This window comes from Camelus ferus, chromosome 30 (genome assembly GCF_009834535.1).
Source record: "Camelus ferus isolate YT-003-E chromosome 30, BCGSAC_Cfer_1.0, whole genome shotgun sequence".
Lineage (NCBI taxonomy): Eukaryota > Metazoa > Chordata > Mammalia > Artiodactyla > Camelidae > Camelus > Camelus ferus.
The window spans coordinates 10618371-10636420 of record NC_045725.1 but is presented as its reverse complement, the minus strand read 5'-3'; the positions used below and the strand labels follow the sequence as shown (position 1 = coordinate 10636420).

Below are 18050 nucleotides of genomic sequence, written 5' to 3'. Positions count from 1 at the left end.
AAATATCTTGGCTCAGAAACCAGTTTGCTGTCAGTAAAGGAAACATTTATTTCTCTATACATATGGCAGAACTATAATTCAGTAATTTAGTTCATAGAAAACTTATTCTTAATTACTGTAATCTTCTGATTAAGATCAACTTATTTACAACTAAATTACTATTAATAATTTTTCTGAAGTCACTGCTGTATTTAATTCTTAAAGTTAAAAATAATTTAAAGTTTATTTCTACATAGTCTTGTTACTCAGTAGCTTTTAAAATCATATTTCTAATCTTCAAGAAGTTGGAAACCTCAATTACTTTCTTGCTCCAGGAAAATACACTTAACAATATTTGTAACTTGTTCCTAACTCTGTTGTTTAACAATTTTCTCCATGAGCAATCTCCAGGATTGGTCATCAGAAAGTTCATTATATCTCTTTGCCACTGACAAATTTTCATCTTTCTTAGTCCCTTACAATCTTTGATGCCTTCTCCTTTTCCGAACAGAAGATTTTCTAGGTTCATTTATGTCAAATACTGCATTTATTTGGCAAAAAAAAATCTATGTTGAAAAAATTAGGTTTTTCTTTAGACTTGTACCTTTTCAAAGCAATTAAATAAAACTGTCCCTTTAAACAATCAGTATTGTAAACTTTTAACTTGTTATTGACATATAAGATACACAGAGAGAACTTGTACAATGATTAATTGTCCAGCTTGAAGAATTTTCACAAATTGAACACACCCCGTTTGACAAGCACCCAGAGTAAGAAACAGAAAACCACCTTGGAAGGTTTCCTTGTGTTCCTTTTCAGGCACTAGTTCCTACTATCCTGACTTCTAATAAAACACAACAGTTTTGTTTATTTGGGCATTTTATATAAATATAACCATATAGCATGCAAAGTTTTATACCCGACTTCTTTTGTTTAACATTGTGTTTGTGAGACTTATCCATTTTACTGCATGTGGTTTTAGCTCATTCGTCCTCAGTGCTGCATCGTGTTCCATTGTTTGAATATATAGCATACTTTACTTTAAAATAAACAAATTATGAACAAACAAGTTAACTCACTGAGATTACTTTGGTAATCTTCTTGCATCTTCCCCTAGCTCTCGCTCTATGCAGGAATTCAGGGCTTCTCCTTGCCTAGTAATTCCTAATCTCAGGCATTTTTGTAGAACTAAAAACAGAAGTACTCCCAAATCAAGGTTATTTCAGCGTTTCATAAACACCTAAGATAAGAGCCAGGAGAGAAGCAAGCAGTGTAACTTAGAGAAAGAAAAAGGGGAAGATAGTCTGGGAAGATCCCCTCAAATTTGGGAGGTGATTGAGAGTCTACCATCCCTGAGAGTTAGCTGGGAACTATGTGCCATTCAGTTGAGGTGCCTAAGGAAACAGAAGACCCTAGAGGAAACTGTTATAAGGAGCAGGTGCAGAGGCTTCTTCCTAGGCACCAAGGCATTAAAAAAATCTTTGTTTTCTCTATTCCTCAGATTGGACAATTTCTATCAATGCACCTTCAAATTCACTGACTCATTTCTCTTTCATTTCCACTCTGCAACTAAGGCTACAGGGGGGGATTTTTAAAAATTTAAGATATTACAACTTTAGATCTAGATTTTTCATTTGGCTTTTACAAATATTTTCTATTTCTCTGCTTAGCTTTCCCATCTTTTCATTCATTTTAATTGGCTTCTCCCTTTACCCACTGAGCATAGTCATAGGAGCTGCTTTAAAGTTCTTTTTTTTTTTTTTTTGATTCAAATAATATATATATTTTTTCCTCTGTGAAACTGAGTAGAACTGAGGAGGAATCAAAGAAAGCCTCATATATTAAATTCTTAAATAGATTCTCTGAATTCAAAAGTTAAGGGTTAGTGGGAGAGGCACAGGTGGCGGGCCTTGTCCTGGCAAACAAAGCCACCACGGTGGTCCTGCAAATTAAGGAGGATGGAAAATCCCTTCCTTCAAAAGAAAAAGTTCTCGAGGGGGAAACATATAAAATATTTAAGTTTCAAAAGCCGAACTCTTCCACACTGTTGCTTCTCTACCCCGGAGTGTCCTAAAATAGAGTACTTTAAGGTTAAGTTTTCAATGTTCAGCTTTTTGCAAATATACGCAAATACATTTCTCACAAGCAGTCCTGATTTGGCAATTAACAGCAAGCAATATGCTTGGATTAGAGGTTCGATTTCCACTCGAATGCAGTTTCTTCTCTTCCGGCAACAAAGCCATTTGCAGAGATCCGGAAATCGTGAGATTCCTAAGTGGGAGGAGGTACTGTTCTGGTTCACCTGAAAATAGCCCTTCAGATTGGCTGGTGCTTTACAGTCCCCTTTCAAGACCCGGTGTGTGTTGTTGACGACAATGGGGTCGGGATTGCTGTAGTTTTGGGTGGGTTTGCATAGGGGTCGTAGCCGAGCCGAGCCAGCATGGGGGCGATCTGGGCCATGTCCCTAATCACATCCCTGGGGATGTGGCCAGTCCACTTGGAGAGAGCTTCCAGGTTTACGGGTTTGATGACCTGGTCTGTGGATCGCTCAGTCTTGGACAGGGAGACGCCCCCGGGCTTGCCGATGAGATTCTCGTGGTGCAGGACGGCGTCGCTCCAGGCAATGCCGAGGAAGTCGAGGATGAGCTTGAGGGAGCGCCGGGGGTACAGTACCAGCCGCTCATAGTACACGGGCAGGCATTTGTCCTTGCCCACCTCCATGCACTGAGGTTACATCACCTCGATGGCCTTGTTCCTCTTGGTGAGGCAGTCGCGGTAGCTGCTGAGGTCGAAGCCGGCGATAGTGACCTTGCGGGTGATCATGGAGTGCACGGAGGCCCGGCCGTCCCGCACCATCAGCAGGAACTTGGAGTTGGGGAACAGGAGCGACAAGTAGACGGACGACTTGAGCGTGAAGGGGTCCTTGTTGCAGAGGACGCGGGCCGGCTCACCGTGCTTGACGATCACCTCCAGGATGAAGGCCTGCATGGCGGCATCCAGTACCTCGTCCGTCACGCCCGCCTCGTCCAGCCGCAGCTTCTCCCGGCCAGACTGGGACCAGGCCTGGTGCATGGCCAGCACGCGGGGAATGATGCGGGTCTCCTCGCCGCAGCGCACCTCGGGGTGGGGGTCCAGCATGGCGCGCATCAGCGTGGTGCAGCTCCGGGGCACGCCCCCCACGAAGATAAGCGGCACGGCCTTGCCGTAGCGGTACTCCATGTGGTCGGCGCCCACCATCACCCGGTCCTCCTGCTCCGGCTGCATGGTCCGACAGGGGCCCAGCGGGCCCCCCAGCACCGCCCGGCACTCCAGCACCTGCTGCCCCAGCTGGACCGCCAGCACCAGGGCCAGGGCGAAGCCAGCTGCCAGCAGTGCCCTCCTCAACGACAAGCGCATGCTGGGCCTGGGGCGGGGGGCGTGCTTCAGCGACAGGTCAGAGGGAGGTCCCTGGGGCTCGCCTAAGTTTCGCTTGAGACTGATCCTTAATTTGGCTACAGGACTTCAAAACCAAGCACTGAGTGGCGTTTTTACGTTTACTGAGCATGTACTCTGCTCAAGCTTATTCTAGGCACCATTTAGCGGGGTCCTCTCCACCACCTCGGGTAGGGATGCCCTGCGCCCAGCAAGCAGCTCAGAGAGAAGCGGCAACTTGCCCAGGATTGCACAGCCAGAGCGGCAGGCCTGGGTCAGAGCAGGCTGAGGCCAAGCTGGTCACTGTCCTTTGACAGGACCCGGCGAGGGGCCCATCTCTGCCACCAGGAGAAAACGGCTCAAAGCGGGCAGGTCAGCTGTGAGTAGGAGACAGCAGAGGCCTGGAGAGCGGCTTGAGAAGAAAAGCAGGGCGACTTGGCAGAGGGAAAGCAGCTGGGAACCTCCCCTGGGCGCACTCTTCCCTGGGCTCTAGCCTTCGCAGCTGCTGCCCAAGACTGTCCATCGGCTGAGCCCGTGCGAGGCGCGCCGAGAAAGCGCCGCGCGCGCAGCGACTGGCTGCTCGCCAGCCTCCCGGCCGGGGGGGGGGGGGGGGGGGGAATGCCCGCGCCGGGGGCGGGGCCGCCTAAAGTTCTTTTACGGTAATTCCAACATATGAATTATCCGAGGGCTGGCTTTTATTTATTATCTTTTCCTCTCTAGGTTTTTCATATGTTAAGAAATTTTAGATTGCATTCTGGACATTAGGAATGCTTTGTTTTGGAGACTCTGAGCTTTGTTATATTTGCTAAATACTGTTGATGTTTTTGTTTTAACAACTAACTTTATTAGACTCAAGCTGAAAACTTTATCTCACCTGTGTTGAGCAGCACCTCGGTTCAATTTTTTTAGCCTTAGCTCCAGACTGCTTTAAGTCTGTTCCATGCATGTGCGGTTCAGCCTTCAGCCAGAAGCTGGGGCACAGTCTAAACAAAAATTCTAGAGCTTCTCTCTGCTGATACTCTCCTTTTTGAGAATTCCCCCCTCACGTTCCTGTGGTGGTGGCTGACCCAGACTCTGTACTTTGGTTCTTGAGCCCAGAAAGACTGCAGCTTTTTGTTGGCTTGGTTTTCCTGCACCACCATGTGCCTGCAGCCTGCCCTCAAGCTAATGCCTTAAAAACAGGAAACTCACCTAGAGTTGCTGCCTCATTCCAAGGTTCATTTCTTCTCCAAAATATGCTAATTTTTGCTTACTTTTCAGGACCTTCAGGTAGTTTGTTGCTGTTTATATTTTGCTTAGGGTTTACAATTGTTATCTGTAGAGTGGTCAGTCTGTTTGTTGAGACCTCACTCTGCCAAACTAGGGTCTGAACTCTTCAACACTACTTTTTTTTAAACAAAAGTAATCTTTTAATTTGGAAATAATTTAAAATCTTCAGAAACACTGCAAAGATAGTACAGAAAGTCTATATACCTCACTCCTAGCTTTCGATTCCTCTACAGGAATCCTGACTGTTCAGATTTCAACAGTTTTCCCATTAATGTCCTTTTTTCTGTTCTAGGATCCATCCAGGATACCACATTGCATTTAGTTATCATATCTCCTTAGTAACTATTTCTATGTCTTTTCCTTTTTTTTTTTTTTTTTTTTTTTTTGGCCTTGACAGTTTTGAGGCTTACTGGTTAGGTAACCCTACAGAACATCCCTCAATTTGAGCATCTCTGATTCTGTTCTCATGATTAGACTGAGGTTACGGTTTGGGGGAGAGATGCTACAGGAGTGAATTGCTCTTCGAGGGGCAGATATTCACACAACATCACTAGTAATGTTAACTTAACCATTTGGTTAAAGTGCTGTACTTTTCCAGGAATTATAATGTATTGTATAACTTGTTTCTACATTTTCTCTTCTTCTTAAAAAAAAGGTTCATGAAAAAACTACTCAACTAAAGATGTCACGTAGTCCCAGCCCTCACTTGAAATCGCTTCCTTTCAGCTGTAAACTCCAAGGAGATTAAACAATAGGAAATGATAATGTCTAGAGAAATCTGTCATGGAAAAGAAGATATGCTGAGAATGATACAAACACATGCTTTCTTCCAAATAAGTTCTTAAAATCTTTTGGTAGGCCAGTGGTGCATAACAGAACTTCATGGCATGCTCTTCCTTCATCAGATAATTAGTAGCTTAAAAATTTTTAGTTCTCTAGCTTTAAGATGATGCCTGAGGAGTTTGATGGTAGTGAGGAGAGAAGAAGCAGAAAGAAAAACATTGTGTGCATGAGATGAAAACCAGCTCTTTCAAGCTTTCAACATTACACTGGACTTGAGGATGCAGTTGTTCAAAATCACAAGTTAAGAGTCCTGGTCAGCTCACCTTGATGTGAAAAGTGCCAGCTGAGCATGTTCAGGATGAGAGCACAAAGATTCTCTATTCATACATTCTCCAACTCCATCCCCACCAAGGAGTGAGTTTTAGGAAACTGACTTTCACTCCTTGTATCATATATTTGCTTTTGATTGTCACATCTCTATAGACACTAAATCAGAACATGATATACAATTCAGGAACCACATTATTTCATGACATTAAATTCATTTCTATAATTAATTTTTTTTAGAAAATTTGGGAGTATAAACCAGTTATTCAAACTCAATTGGAGAATTTTATAAAATTTGTTTCAGTAAAGGTCTGCTTCAGTGGTTTGAAAAGCCAAGTTGAAAGCTCAGCATATAAAACAATACCTGACCACGAGTGAAGGGGATGTTGGAGAGGGGGTCCTAGAGCTCTGACCACCCCCTCCTCTTCCACAGTGCTTGAGATGTTTTGGTAGCCCCTTTAGCAATCACCGCTCAAACCAAGATAATGATTTCAAGAGTTCTCAGTATTTACCAATATATTTCACATATTTTAATAAAAAGCTCTTTGGGAAAAAATATAAGGCATACGGGAGCCTCCAGTGGGGTGTGTCAAAAGATGAGTTACTGGCTTCAGAACAGATCAATCAGAAGAAAATATTTCCTTTAAAAAATCAGAAGAACAAAACTGGAACAAAATCTGATTAATTTTTTTTCCTTCCACCCTGGACATTCCATAGCTGACGGGATTTTGCAGCAGCCAGCCCACAGACCGACCGCGGCGCTCACCTGAAAGTGACCACAAAGTTGATGGTGGGCCAGCCCAGGACAAAGGACCTCGCAGCGCTGGTGTTGTCTTCTCCCACTTCATCCACACAGCTTGCCGTCCACATGTCACTTAATTTTATTTTATTTTGTATCTTAAGGTCGTTGTTGTATCTAGAAAGATAAAAACCAGACAAGGACTTCTTGTAATTTGGCTTGTTAAATTTTATGACAACTTCTGCATTTGTGATAAGAGGACAGTTCTCACTAATCATGGGCAAAGAATGTCTTACTCACTGTTTTTATCTTTGGTGCCTACCACGATGAATGGTAACACGGTTGGCTACCTTGGCCCAAAAAGGCCTTTGAGATGTTTAGTGTATTAGTCCTAATGTCTGCATTTGTGACAGGAAATAATCATAACCTTGTGACTTTATTATTCTATACTGAGCATTGCATTTGGATCAAAACCCCTAATTTTAAACTTGCTGCTGTTACAAAAAATTGATTCATTTACTATTTATAACTTGCTTACTTCCAAAAATATTTTAGTGGTTGAACAAAAGAGTAAAAAAAAATTATTTAAAAAAATACTTGTAAAATTTTCATCTTAAGAGCAATAGATACACTAAAATATATAACCTGAAATTAATTACAGAAATTTATAATGCATTTCCAACTGGGCAGTTATAAGATTTTCTAATCTTTAGAAGCAAATATTATTTTAAATTTCCTTTCTTAAGATTTTGTCCATAACATTTCCCCATATATTTTGACTAAAATTGAAAAACTGTAGCCTAAAAATAGACTCTACATTAAACTGAAAAAAAAAATACTAAGAAGTAATTGATACAATTAATATTTATCCCTGGAGACCCAGAAGTTGATCTTCTTTAAGATGGCAATGAAATTGCTTTTTGACAATTTCTACCTAAACCTCCTTAGAACCTTGGTATTGAAACCGTTATATCTCTTAGCCTAGTTCACAGATTTAATGCTCATAATGAACCCAAGGCTTAAATGGAAGGCCCTGGGAAGGATTAAGAGAATATTCTGGAAACCTGTGTATTTCCTATCATTCAGAGCCATTTGTGGAAACACCAGAAGCTAAAACGAAATCCAAGATACTTTACAGGAAAGTACCCCTAAAACTCTGTATGGGATATTTAAAACTAAAACTCTTCGGCAGGATTTATAAAATGAAAGGGGATTTTGCAGGAACTATATACACGAAGGACAGTGTAGATTCAAAGCCTCATCTACGCTTCCTGTAGGGCACACCACTTAAGTGTAACAGTGAAGTGCTTCGTGGCACAATGGCTTCATTCTATATTTCATTTCAATATTTTTTATCACTATGAATCATTAGTTTTTTTTAAAATAAAGCAGACTGAACTGAAGATATTTTTTTTCTTTTAAAAATCTTATTTCTTAATGGCAGCTATTTAGGTAACACAAAACTGACACTATGAAACTTTGGAAGGAAAAGTGTGTTTCCATATCTGTTTTCATACATTTTGTGTCTTTTAATGCAGACCTCTCTTTATATTAGATAATTCAGATACCATGTGGGCACTTTATGTGTCTATTGATCTGGAAAAAATCCTTCCCTAGATCAATAAAGTGCCAAGAGTATCCATTTCCTTATACAAATAACAAGGAGCTGTCTGAAAGCGTGAAGAACGACTTCCATTCCAATGGTCAGCATCTGTTGAACTTACCATTTGCCATTCATTGTTGTAAACACTTAACACATATTATTTGGTTTAATCCTCAAACACTTTATAGATAAGGAAATGTCATAGGGAGTTAAAGTAATTTGTCAAAAGTCAAACCACTTAACTAGCAGAGATAGAATCTGAACTTGAGCAGAGTGGACTTAAGCTTATTTATTATGCTCATAACCATTGTGTATCTATAAAAAGCCCTGGTTATTGCCATTCTTATAAAGCACCTGCACTGATTTTCTGTCTGGATGATCTGCCCATTGTAAATGCGGTGTTAAAGTCACCTACTAGTATTGTATTATTGTCAGTTTCTCCCTTTATGTCTGCTAATATGTACTTTATATACTTAGGTGCTCCTGTATTGGGTACACATATGTTAACGAGTGTAATACCCTCTTCTTGTACTAACTCCCTTATCGTAATTCCCTTCTTCGTCTTTGTTCAGCTTTTGTTTTAAAATCTACTTTGTCTGATATGAGTATTGCTACTCTAGCTTTGTCTTTTCTATTTGCATGAAATATCTTTTTCCACACCCTCCTCCCCACTTTAAGACTGTCTGTGTCTTTAGCTCTGGAGTGAGTCTCTTGGGGGCAGCATATAGAAGGGTCTTGTTTTTTAATCCAAATCAGCCACCCTCTATTTTTTGATGTCAGCATTTTTTTCCATTGACATTTAAAGAGTGATTGATAGGTATGCACTCTTATTGCCATTTTTGTTACTTGCTTTCTGGTTGTTTTTGTAGTTTTTCTGTCTCTTTTTTTGTGCTTTAATGATTTTCTTTAGCAGAATGCTTGTGTTCCTTTTTTTTTTTTTTTAGCTTTTGTGTATCTGTTGTAGGTTTTTGATTTGTGGTTACCATGGGGTTTATATATGTTGATCTATATCTTCTTGTTTTAAACTGATAGTCATTTAAATTCAAACACATTCTAAAGATTTACATTTTTTCTTCCTTCCCCCACATTTTCTGTTTTTGATGTCATATTTTACAACTTCATGTTTATCCCTTAACTGTTTGTTTTAGTTGTAGTTGATTTTTACAATTTTTATCTTTTAATCTTCATACTATCTTACTTAAGTCATTATCCACAGCCTTTACTGTGTATTTTCCTTTACAAGTATGATTTTTCCTGTTCTGTAACTTGTTACTTCCTTTTAAAAATTGAAGTACACTCAGTTACAATGTGTCAATTTCTGGTGTACAGCACAATGTCCCAGTCATGCATATACACACATACATTCTGCTAACTTGTTACTTCTTGTTGTAGCCTTGTCTTTTCTACTTAGAGAAGACTCTCTAACAAGTTTTAGGGTTGTTAGTTTTGATGAACTCTTAGTTTTCTTGTCTGAGAAGTTCTTTATCTCTCCTTTAATTCTGAGTGGCAACTTTGCTGGTAGAGTGTCCTAGATTGTAGGTTTTTATCTCTCAGCACTTTAAATGTATCATGTCACTCCATTGTGGTCTGCAAAGTTTCTCCAGAAAAATCAGCTGATAGCCTTAAGGGGGTTCCCTTAATGTGACTGTGTTTTTCTCTTGCTGCCTTTAGAATGCTCTCTTTAACTTTTCCCATTTTAATGTGACATGTCTCGGTGTGGGTCTCTTTGGTATCATTTTGTTTTGGAAGTATCCCATGTGCTTCTTGTACCTGGTTATCTGCCTCCTTCTTCAGTTTGGGAAGTTTTCAGCCATAATTTCCTCAAATACATTTTTGGCCCCTTTCTCTCTCCCTTCTCCTTCTAGGATCCTATAATATGACTATTAATACTCTTCATGTTGTCCTATAGTTCCCTCTAACTGTCCTTATTTTTTAATTTGTTTTTCTTTTTTCATTGGGTGATTTCCATTATCCTGTCTTCAAGATCACTTATACAGTCATCTGTATCACCTACCTGGCTATTAGCTCCTTCTAGTATGTTTTTCATTTCCGTTACTGTATTCTCAAGCTCTGACTGGTGCTTTTTGTATTTTCTAGTTCTTTGTCAGCATTCTCACTGTTTTCATCTATTCTTTTCCCAAGTTCAGGTAGCATTTTGACTACTAATGCTTTGAACTCTTTATCTGGTATGTTCTTTATCTGTTTCATTTGTTGTTTTTTAGGGTTTTTCTTTGTTTTTTGTTTGAAACAAACTCCTATGTCTTTTTATTTTGTCTAACTTTCTCTGTTTCTATGAAATTAGGTGAAACACTTACCTATCTCAGTCTTAAAAGGGTGCCCTTGTATGGGAGCATGCCTATGGAAGTCTGCATATTCTGAGGGGCTTTGGTGGGAGAGCTGGATCTTAACTGAGTGTGGGTCACGTCTTCTCCCAGGATACGCTGCCACCTGTCACCTTGGTGAGAGGTAGGACTGGAGCTGGAGGGGCTACACCCTGAGTCAGGTGCGAGCTGGAGCTTCTCCTGTGCTCAGTGGCCGTCACCACCCTACTGGGGGCAGGGTCAGGTCCAAAGGTGCTGGAACAGAAACCCTGAGGGTCAGGTCTGAGCTAGTGCTGTTCCCTCTAAATGTGTACTCTTCCTTCTCCCAGCAGTGGCACCTTTGCCACAGACGGGAGCAGTGATGGAGTAAGAGGAGTTTGGCGTGGCCGCCTGGTGCAGCTGGGGTGCACACTGGGACAGTCCCCAGTATACCAGTCAGAGCTCCAGACAGCTCCCAATCTGTCCCCTACATGAGTGCCAGTGATAAATGTCCTTGGCTCATTCAATTGCAGTGCTGGGTCTGAGCTGGCTCTGTGTCCGCCAAGTGCACACTCTTCTTGGCAACACCCTGGTTGGAAGTTGAGCTAGTCAGAGACGATGCCGGGGTGTGCACTGGGTCAGAGCCCTGGGCAGTTTTAATCTGCCTCCTCCACTTGGTTTGAGGAGTAAGCAAGAGTGTGTGCACATTCTTCATGAGTGGACTCTCGGTTCCTTACAGCCCTCCTACTGGTTTTCAAAGGGACTTGTCTTCTTGGTATTGGCTAGGGTGCCCAATATATGTTTCAAATCACTCGTTCCCCAGGTAAGACTTGCAAGCCCATGATACCCCCGTCTTCTTCTGTGTCCCCTCCTAGGGGTGGGGGCCCCGACCTGATTGCTTCTCCTGCCTTTCTACCTGACTCCTTGCGGATCTTTCTTTGCAGCCTTGGTTGTAGAAAAGTCTTTCTGCCAGTCTCCAGCTTTTCCGTGAGAATTGCTCCACATGTAGCTGTACTTTTGACGTGTTCCTGGGGGCAGGTGAGCCCACCGTCCTCCCACTCCACTGTCCGGATCTCCTCCCCACCCACGTCTTATCTATGACATTGCGTAACTAGGTGTGAGGGTGTGGATAGTAGAAAAAAGTGTTTACTATTCTCTAGTGACTAACAATCTCTTTGATGAGACTGGATTTGTTAAACGACTCTTATCTTTTAGGATGTTTCATAAACAATGAGAATGGGGGATGCAGCAAGTTGCAACCACTGTTTTCTAGGCTGGATGTTAACTGCATTGGCATTTAGTGTTGTGTGAAAAGTGAATTCTTTTGGTTACCTCTACAGTATATTCCAAATATGTTGGTATCCTTCATGTAACTGCCATTTCCCCAGTTAAGGCCCTCACTATCTCTTATCAGGTCTAGGACAATAACCTCCTGTTGAGTCTCCCTGCTTCTACTCTTGCCAACCCTCTAATCCATTATCTGTCATAGCCGGAACAATATTTTTAAAATATGAACTAATTAAAACCCTTTGGAATAGAATCCAAACTCCCATCATAGCCTTTGTGGTACCCGGCCTCCAAGATGGTCCCCAATGATGCCTGTTTCCTGATATTCATACCCTTGTTTAGTTCCCTCCCAACTGCACCAAGGGTGGTCTCTGTGGCCAGCAGCAGACACTGGAAATGATGGTACGCCACTGCCGAAACAGGTTATAAGACTGCAGCTTCTGTTTTGGGGGGTCTTTCCCTTATGTACTCTCTTCCTCACGTTCTTGGATCTTTCACTTTGAGGAGACCTACCTGGAGAAGACCTACAGCCCTGGGCCAACAGCCGCTGAGGACCCGAGGCCTGCCAGCCCCCCTGAGTGAGATGGGAAGGGGATTCTCTAGCTCCATTTAAGCTCTGACATGACTGTCACCATGGTCAACAGTTTGACTGCAACCTCATGAGAGCCTCTGAGCCAGAACGACTAGCTAAGCCACTCTCAGATTCTTGGCTCAGAGAAAATGTACAAAGGCATTCATACTCATAAGCTGTTGTGTTTTGGGATAATTTGTTATATGACAATAGACAATTAAAGCAGCCCCCAAAGGTCCTGATAAGCTGATCGTTGCCTATTTCCCCTGCTTATCATGCTCCAGTGACAGGCTTTCTTTTAACTCCCCCAAAGGGCAAAGCTTTCTGCACCACCTTTGTACCTGCTGTCTCCTCTGCCCATCTTCCTAATATCTGAATGGCTGTTTGTTTTTTATCCTTCATTGATTTTTTTCCCCCTTGACTACACCTACCTAACATATATCCCATATTTCACTTCAACCAGCACTCTATTTTCTTCTCAACACTAAGTACAATTTGTAATGTCTGCCCCCACACATTAGAATGAAAGCATCAAGGAAGCAGACACTGAGAGAGAGACTCTACTGACCCCAAGAAATCACTTTGGATAGTGGGCAGCTGATTCCTCTCGCCATGCAGACCTGCAGAGCTGTGGACTAGGCCTCCAGTAAACAGGATGCTGGCCAGTTGGCTCTCACTGTTCTGTGTTATTGCAGCAAAGTGTGCTGGACCTGACCCAGGCTACCACTCTCACACTACACACTCAGTCCAGAGTGCTGAGCGACTGGAATTAGGCAGAGAGAATGTTTTACAAACCAATTGAACAGTATCTTGATTATGGAGTAACAATGACTGGTGTGATGTAAAATGGTTGGCCAATCAGGCTGAGTTCTACAACATCACGTGTTCTAAGCACAGTATTCGTTTCCACCTCTGCACAACGACTCAGAGAAAGGAGTCCTTGTTGATGTGTAAGAATTCAGAGGCCAACAGTGTATAAAAGGAAAGGGAAAGGACATTTGGGCAATCGAGGCTTACCTCAGTGTCTTGGGAGAAAATGTCTGGAGTCCAAACTGTAACATTTAGGATTCTAAAAAGTGTTTAAAAGAATAAACTGCTAAAAGTAACAATGAAGATAATGTCTACACATAAAAATATGAAAGCAGGGATCATGTCCATCACGGTCTTCTTTGCACCCCCTGTATTTACAGAGAACATGGCACAGAGTGGGGTCTAAATGAACACCTGTTGAATGAATAAATAATTGAAACACTCTTTTCAAAACCAAACCAAAACAAACATAAAACTCACTTCAGATATTAGTTATGGTAACAGAGTCCAGATAGTCTCATAGTAAGCAAAGAACAGAAAGGTTGCCTTTGTCAGTGGAAATGCAATTTTATAATGATAACCAGGGGAGAATGTATAGAGTATACTCACTTGATTGTTGCCACAACAAACAGGTCATTGAATAGGAAAAGATGCTCCTCCTGACTCTGCAGGCCTCTTCTGAGTTCCACCCTGCCATCAATTAGCAGGGTCCTACTGGAGCACAAGAACGATGACAGAAATGCACATGTGTCCAGGCTAGCAGACGGGCTTTCCCTGCAACAGATCAAACGCCACAGATCTTTGGTCAGGTGATCAAATATAGACTTTCTACAAAATTTCTACAAAAATCACAGCTTTGTACTAGTCTTTTTATGACCTACGTTTTCATTTTTCTTGGATAAACACCTCACGGCAAAATTGTTGGGTCACAAAGTAGGTGTATGTTTAATCTTATAAAAAACTACCAGATAATTTTCTAGAGTGGTTGTATCAATTTATATATTCAACAAGACTGTCGGAGAATTTTAGTTGCTTCACAACCTTGCAAACTTCTTTTTGCTGTGGTTAGCATAGACCAAAGGTTAATTAAGTTATTTTAAAAATGTTCTGCAGGGCCGGAGCTGGGGAGGAGCCAGGAAAGGCAGCCCCAGCCCAGAGCGCAGCCGGCGGCTGCGCGGAGAGCCAAGCGGGCGGTCGGGGGTCATAGGGGAGAGTGCGCTGGAGCCGGGGCCTGGGCCCGGGGGCCCGGTGCACGCGGTCGCCGCCGTGACCCTGCTGGAGAAGCTGGCCACCATGCTGGAGGCGCTGCGCGAGCCGCAGAGGGGCCTGGCCGGCCCCGTGAGCCGCATCCAGAGTGGCCCGGGCGCGCCGAGTCGCAGGCACGACACCCCGAGCAGCACGCCGGCTCGGCTGCTGGCCGGGGCGGAGCGCGTGGGCGCGCACGCGGGTGCTGCCCAGGAGCGCGGGGCGCCGCGCCGGCCCGGGGCAGCGGCTGGAGGCCGACCGCGGGCTGCTGGTGGCGCGCGGGAAGCTCCGCGTTCTGCTGTTCCGGGAGGAGGCAGAACTCCCAGCCAGAGCCTTCCGGAAGGCGTCGGAGCCCTCAGGCCCGGCGGAACAGGCCGAAGCTGGCCAAGAGCAGCCCGAGGCCGAAGCTGAGAAGCGCTCCGACGAGGAGCCCGCGGAGGCCAGGGCGCGGCGGCTGCGGCGCACCGGGTGCAGAAGGTCCAGAGCCTGCGAGGGGCCCTATCGGGCCGTAAAGGCCCTGCTGCGCCGGCACCCATGCCTGTTAAGCCACCTCGCTTTGGGCCTGGCCGGAGTGCTGAGGGCCAGCCCGAAGCCCAGCCTGCGCTGGAGGCCAAGCCAGAGCCAGAACCTCCGCGAGGCACCGAGGAAGATCCCCGGAGACCTGAGGCTGCCGAGGCGGCTCTTCTCCAGATAGAAAGTGCGGCCTGATGGCTGGTGCCGCTGGCCTCCCCCGTGCCTATGCCTGGTCCCGCAGTAAATCTTCCTCTGCGAATGCAGCGTTCCCACCCAAATAAGGAGCGAATCCTGCATCCACAGCCCAGCTCTGGCCCTCCCTTCCCGGCTTCTTCAGCCCAGCACCCTCTGAAAGAGGAACAGCCACTCACACCTGCTTGCACTTACCATCAATAAAAATAATGTCACCCGGAAAAAAAAAAGTTCTGCATTTAAAAGCAATCCCAAAGGATTTTAATACATAATAACTCTTTTCCCATCTTACAATAATAGTTTTAAATAAATAGATTTGATGGTAGTTCTAGGGGAAAATCCACAATGAAATAAAAATCTTTTTTTTTCTAGTGTGGATTTATCAATGTACATGTCGTACAGTCTGTCATTTTTAAAGATCTATGTGTAATAAGCATGGCAAGAGATGCCTCACGATTTTAGCAATCTAAGTATTGATTAAAAAAAAAAAAACCAACTTAGCAGTCCACAGTAAAAATAAACATCTCAGCTCTCACATAATTTAAAAAGAAAAACTGTCTTTTACAGAAGGAAACAAAAATTTGTGTTTTCTAAAATGACAATCTTATCAGCGTTTCCTACTTAAAACTGTATTTCTCAATTATGTGACTCTAAAGTGTGTATTTTTATTGAGTGCAATGCAGATAGATGTGTTTTATTTTAGTCTCTTGGAGTATGGAAATGGGGAGGAGGGTAAGATTATAACCTTCTATTTAGCCTCTTAATATAGCCTGATTACGATTTACAACTTACACTTAAGAGCGCTCTAAAACGAGCTAACAAGTACAAGGGGAGTCTAAGAGTCAACCTGCTGCCTGCTTCTTATGTATTAACATTCCATTTTCAAATACGTTTGTGAAGCCATTTCTGAAAGGCAAAAAGCAGTTTTAGGACCTTAATCATTTTTCACTAAAATTAGACGACAGCTTTCATGAGGCTGGGCCACACTAGTGTCCCGATATTTACCCCTGAAGCTCACTGTAACAGTGAGTCCACTGTCAGGTACAGTTTTAGAGGTAGTGTTGCTTCATCTTAAATCACGAAAGAAAATAAACTAAAATTCAGAATTCTTCTTGGAAATGCCTGTGTTTATAAGGGGGAATCAACTAACGGCTACTGATGGCTGGGTAGTACCAGTCCCCAGTACTAGGTAGGGTCCTGATAACCTCGAAGCCTAACACGTGGTCCCTGCTCATTCCAAACGCCATCTCTTTCATGAAAAATTTCTCTCATTTGAATTCTTATCGGCATTTCTTACATATCTAACACATATCCTACCTTGAACCTCTTAAAGCATTCTCATTTAAAATACACTGAGTATATGATCACCATATAATAAGTTAGTTGTTTGTAATAGTGATCAGGGTTGCCTTTGCTGGGTGGCTGCCATGTGCCAGGCACTGGAGATAGATGTGGTTTCTAGCCTCAGGGAGTTAGCAATGTGACAAGGGAATCAGACAAGTAAACGTCATGATACGCCAGTGAGGTAAGTGACATAAAAGAAATGCAGGGCACTGTGGGCAAAGAGAAAAGCCAAAATAGGAGGCCCTTTCTGAGACTGAATTGGTTAGGAAAGTTTCTTGGAGGAATCAAAGTCTTAAAGGATGGAAGGACAACGAAGACTGAAGGGCATTCTATGGAAAAAGAAGAGCGTGTCAAAGACAGGAGGGCGTGCATCAGTAACCCTGGGAAGTTCCCAGCGGCTGGCATGACAGAGGTCTGAGAGGAGGAGCAGCAGACGAGGAAGGGGCAATATATTACAGGTGTTTTCCCCACAACCTTCAGACTCCGTATGAAAGCACTGCAGGATTTTAAGCAGGACGCTGTGGTTTACAGTATGTTGAAGAGAATAAATGAAGGCAAGCTTAGAGGAAGGGAGACCTTTAGGAATTTGTTGCAGTAATCTCAGGCAAGAAATGTCATGGGCCTGAGTTGGCAGTGAGAAAAGGATAGAGGATATAGGAGAAAAAACATATTCAAGAGATATTAAAAATATAGATCGTTAAAATTTGCAAACTGATTAGTTGGGGGTGGGGTAAATGGAGATCGACTTGGCTGAGAAAAGGAATACAACAGACTTACTGCCCAGTCTTTATTTATTTACTTATTTTTAATTTATTTTTCATCCAACAAATGCCTTCTGAGCATCTGTGTGTGTTGGCTAGGCACCATGCTGAATGGTGAACACATGGGGTAAACAAGTTAGACTTACCCTCTACTCTTACACAACTGCTGAGTCTGATTCTACCATAAAGCAGCTACTTGACATCACGTCATTGCTGCTCAGTTCACTCTGTAACAGAGGTTGAGAACCACAGCCCACAGTCATGTTTTATTTGGCCTGCATTCTGATTGCCTGGTTCACCACATTCCCTCACTTGCAAACTCTTTACTCTGTATCCTGCAACTCCCAGGGACCTGAAAGCATTTAAGTCCATGATTCTTACTCTAGCACCACTTTAAAAAAAAAAAAAAAAACTAGCTTAATTTTAAGTTATTTTTAAAAATTATGGCAAAACACACATAAAATAAAATTTATCATTTTAACCATTTTAAAATTCAGTGGCACTCAGTATGTTCACAATGTTGTGCAACTATCACCGCTACCTAGAGTTCCTGAATATTTTCATCATCCCCAAAGGAAAACCTGAACCTATTAAACAATCACTCCCCACTCTACCCAGTCCCTGGCAACTACTAACCTCTTTCTGTCTCTATGAATTTGCCTACTCTGGATATTTCAGCCCATAAAATATTTGGCCTTTTATGTCTGGTTTCTTTCATTTTGCATAATGCTTTCAGGGTTCATCCATATTGTAGCATGAATCAGTACTTCATTCCTTTTTATTGGTGAATAATATTCCATTGTATGGATATCCATTCAGTAGGTGATGGACATTTGGGCTGTTTCATGGCTATTGTGAATAGTGCTGCTATAAAAAATGTGTGCACACTTGTTTGAAAACCTGCTTTTATCTTCTG

General features: G+C 42.9%; 2 protein-coding genes and 1 pseudogene across 2 annotated transcripts in view; 1 reads left to right on the top strand and 2 right to left on the bottom strand.

Moving 5' to 3' along the window:
- LOC106730305 (rho GTPase-activating protein 20-like) overlaps positions 1 to 18050 on the bottom strand; it is a 67134-nt gene that overhangs the window by 27216 nt on the left and 21868 nt on the right. Inside the window, exons 3-4 of the mRNA XM_032470519.1 lie at positions 13689 to 13853; positions 6536 to 6685 (exon numbers count right to left, since the gene is read on the bottom strand). Of these exons, the coding sequence (XP_032326410.1) occupies positions 6536 to 6685; positions 13689 to 13853 (315 nt within the window). The remainder of the gene's footprint in view (positions 1 to 6535; positions 6686 to 13688; positions 13854 to 18050) is intronic.
- Positions 1729 to 3406, bottom strand: LOC102516104 (protein-tyrosine sulfotransferase 2-like). Its single transcript, XM_032470518.1, is given in 2 exon segments — positions 1729 to 2377; positions 2380 to 3406. Coding segments are annotated over 2 exon segments (1419 nt in total). The 5' UTR covers positions 3376 to 3406; the 3' UTR covers positions 1729 to 1954.
- On the top strand, positions 14184 to 15244 carry LOC116660623 (annotated as a pseudogene).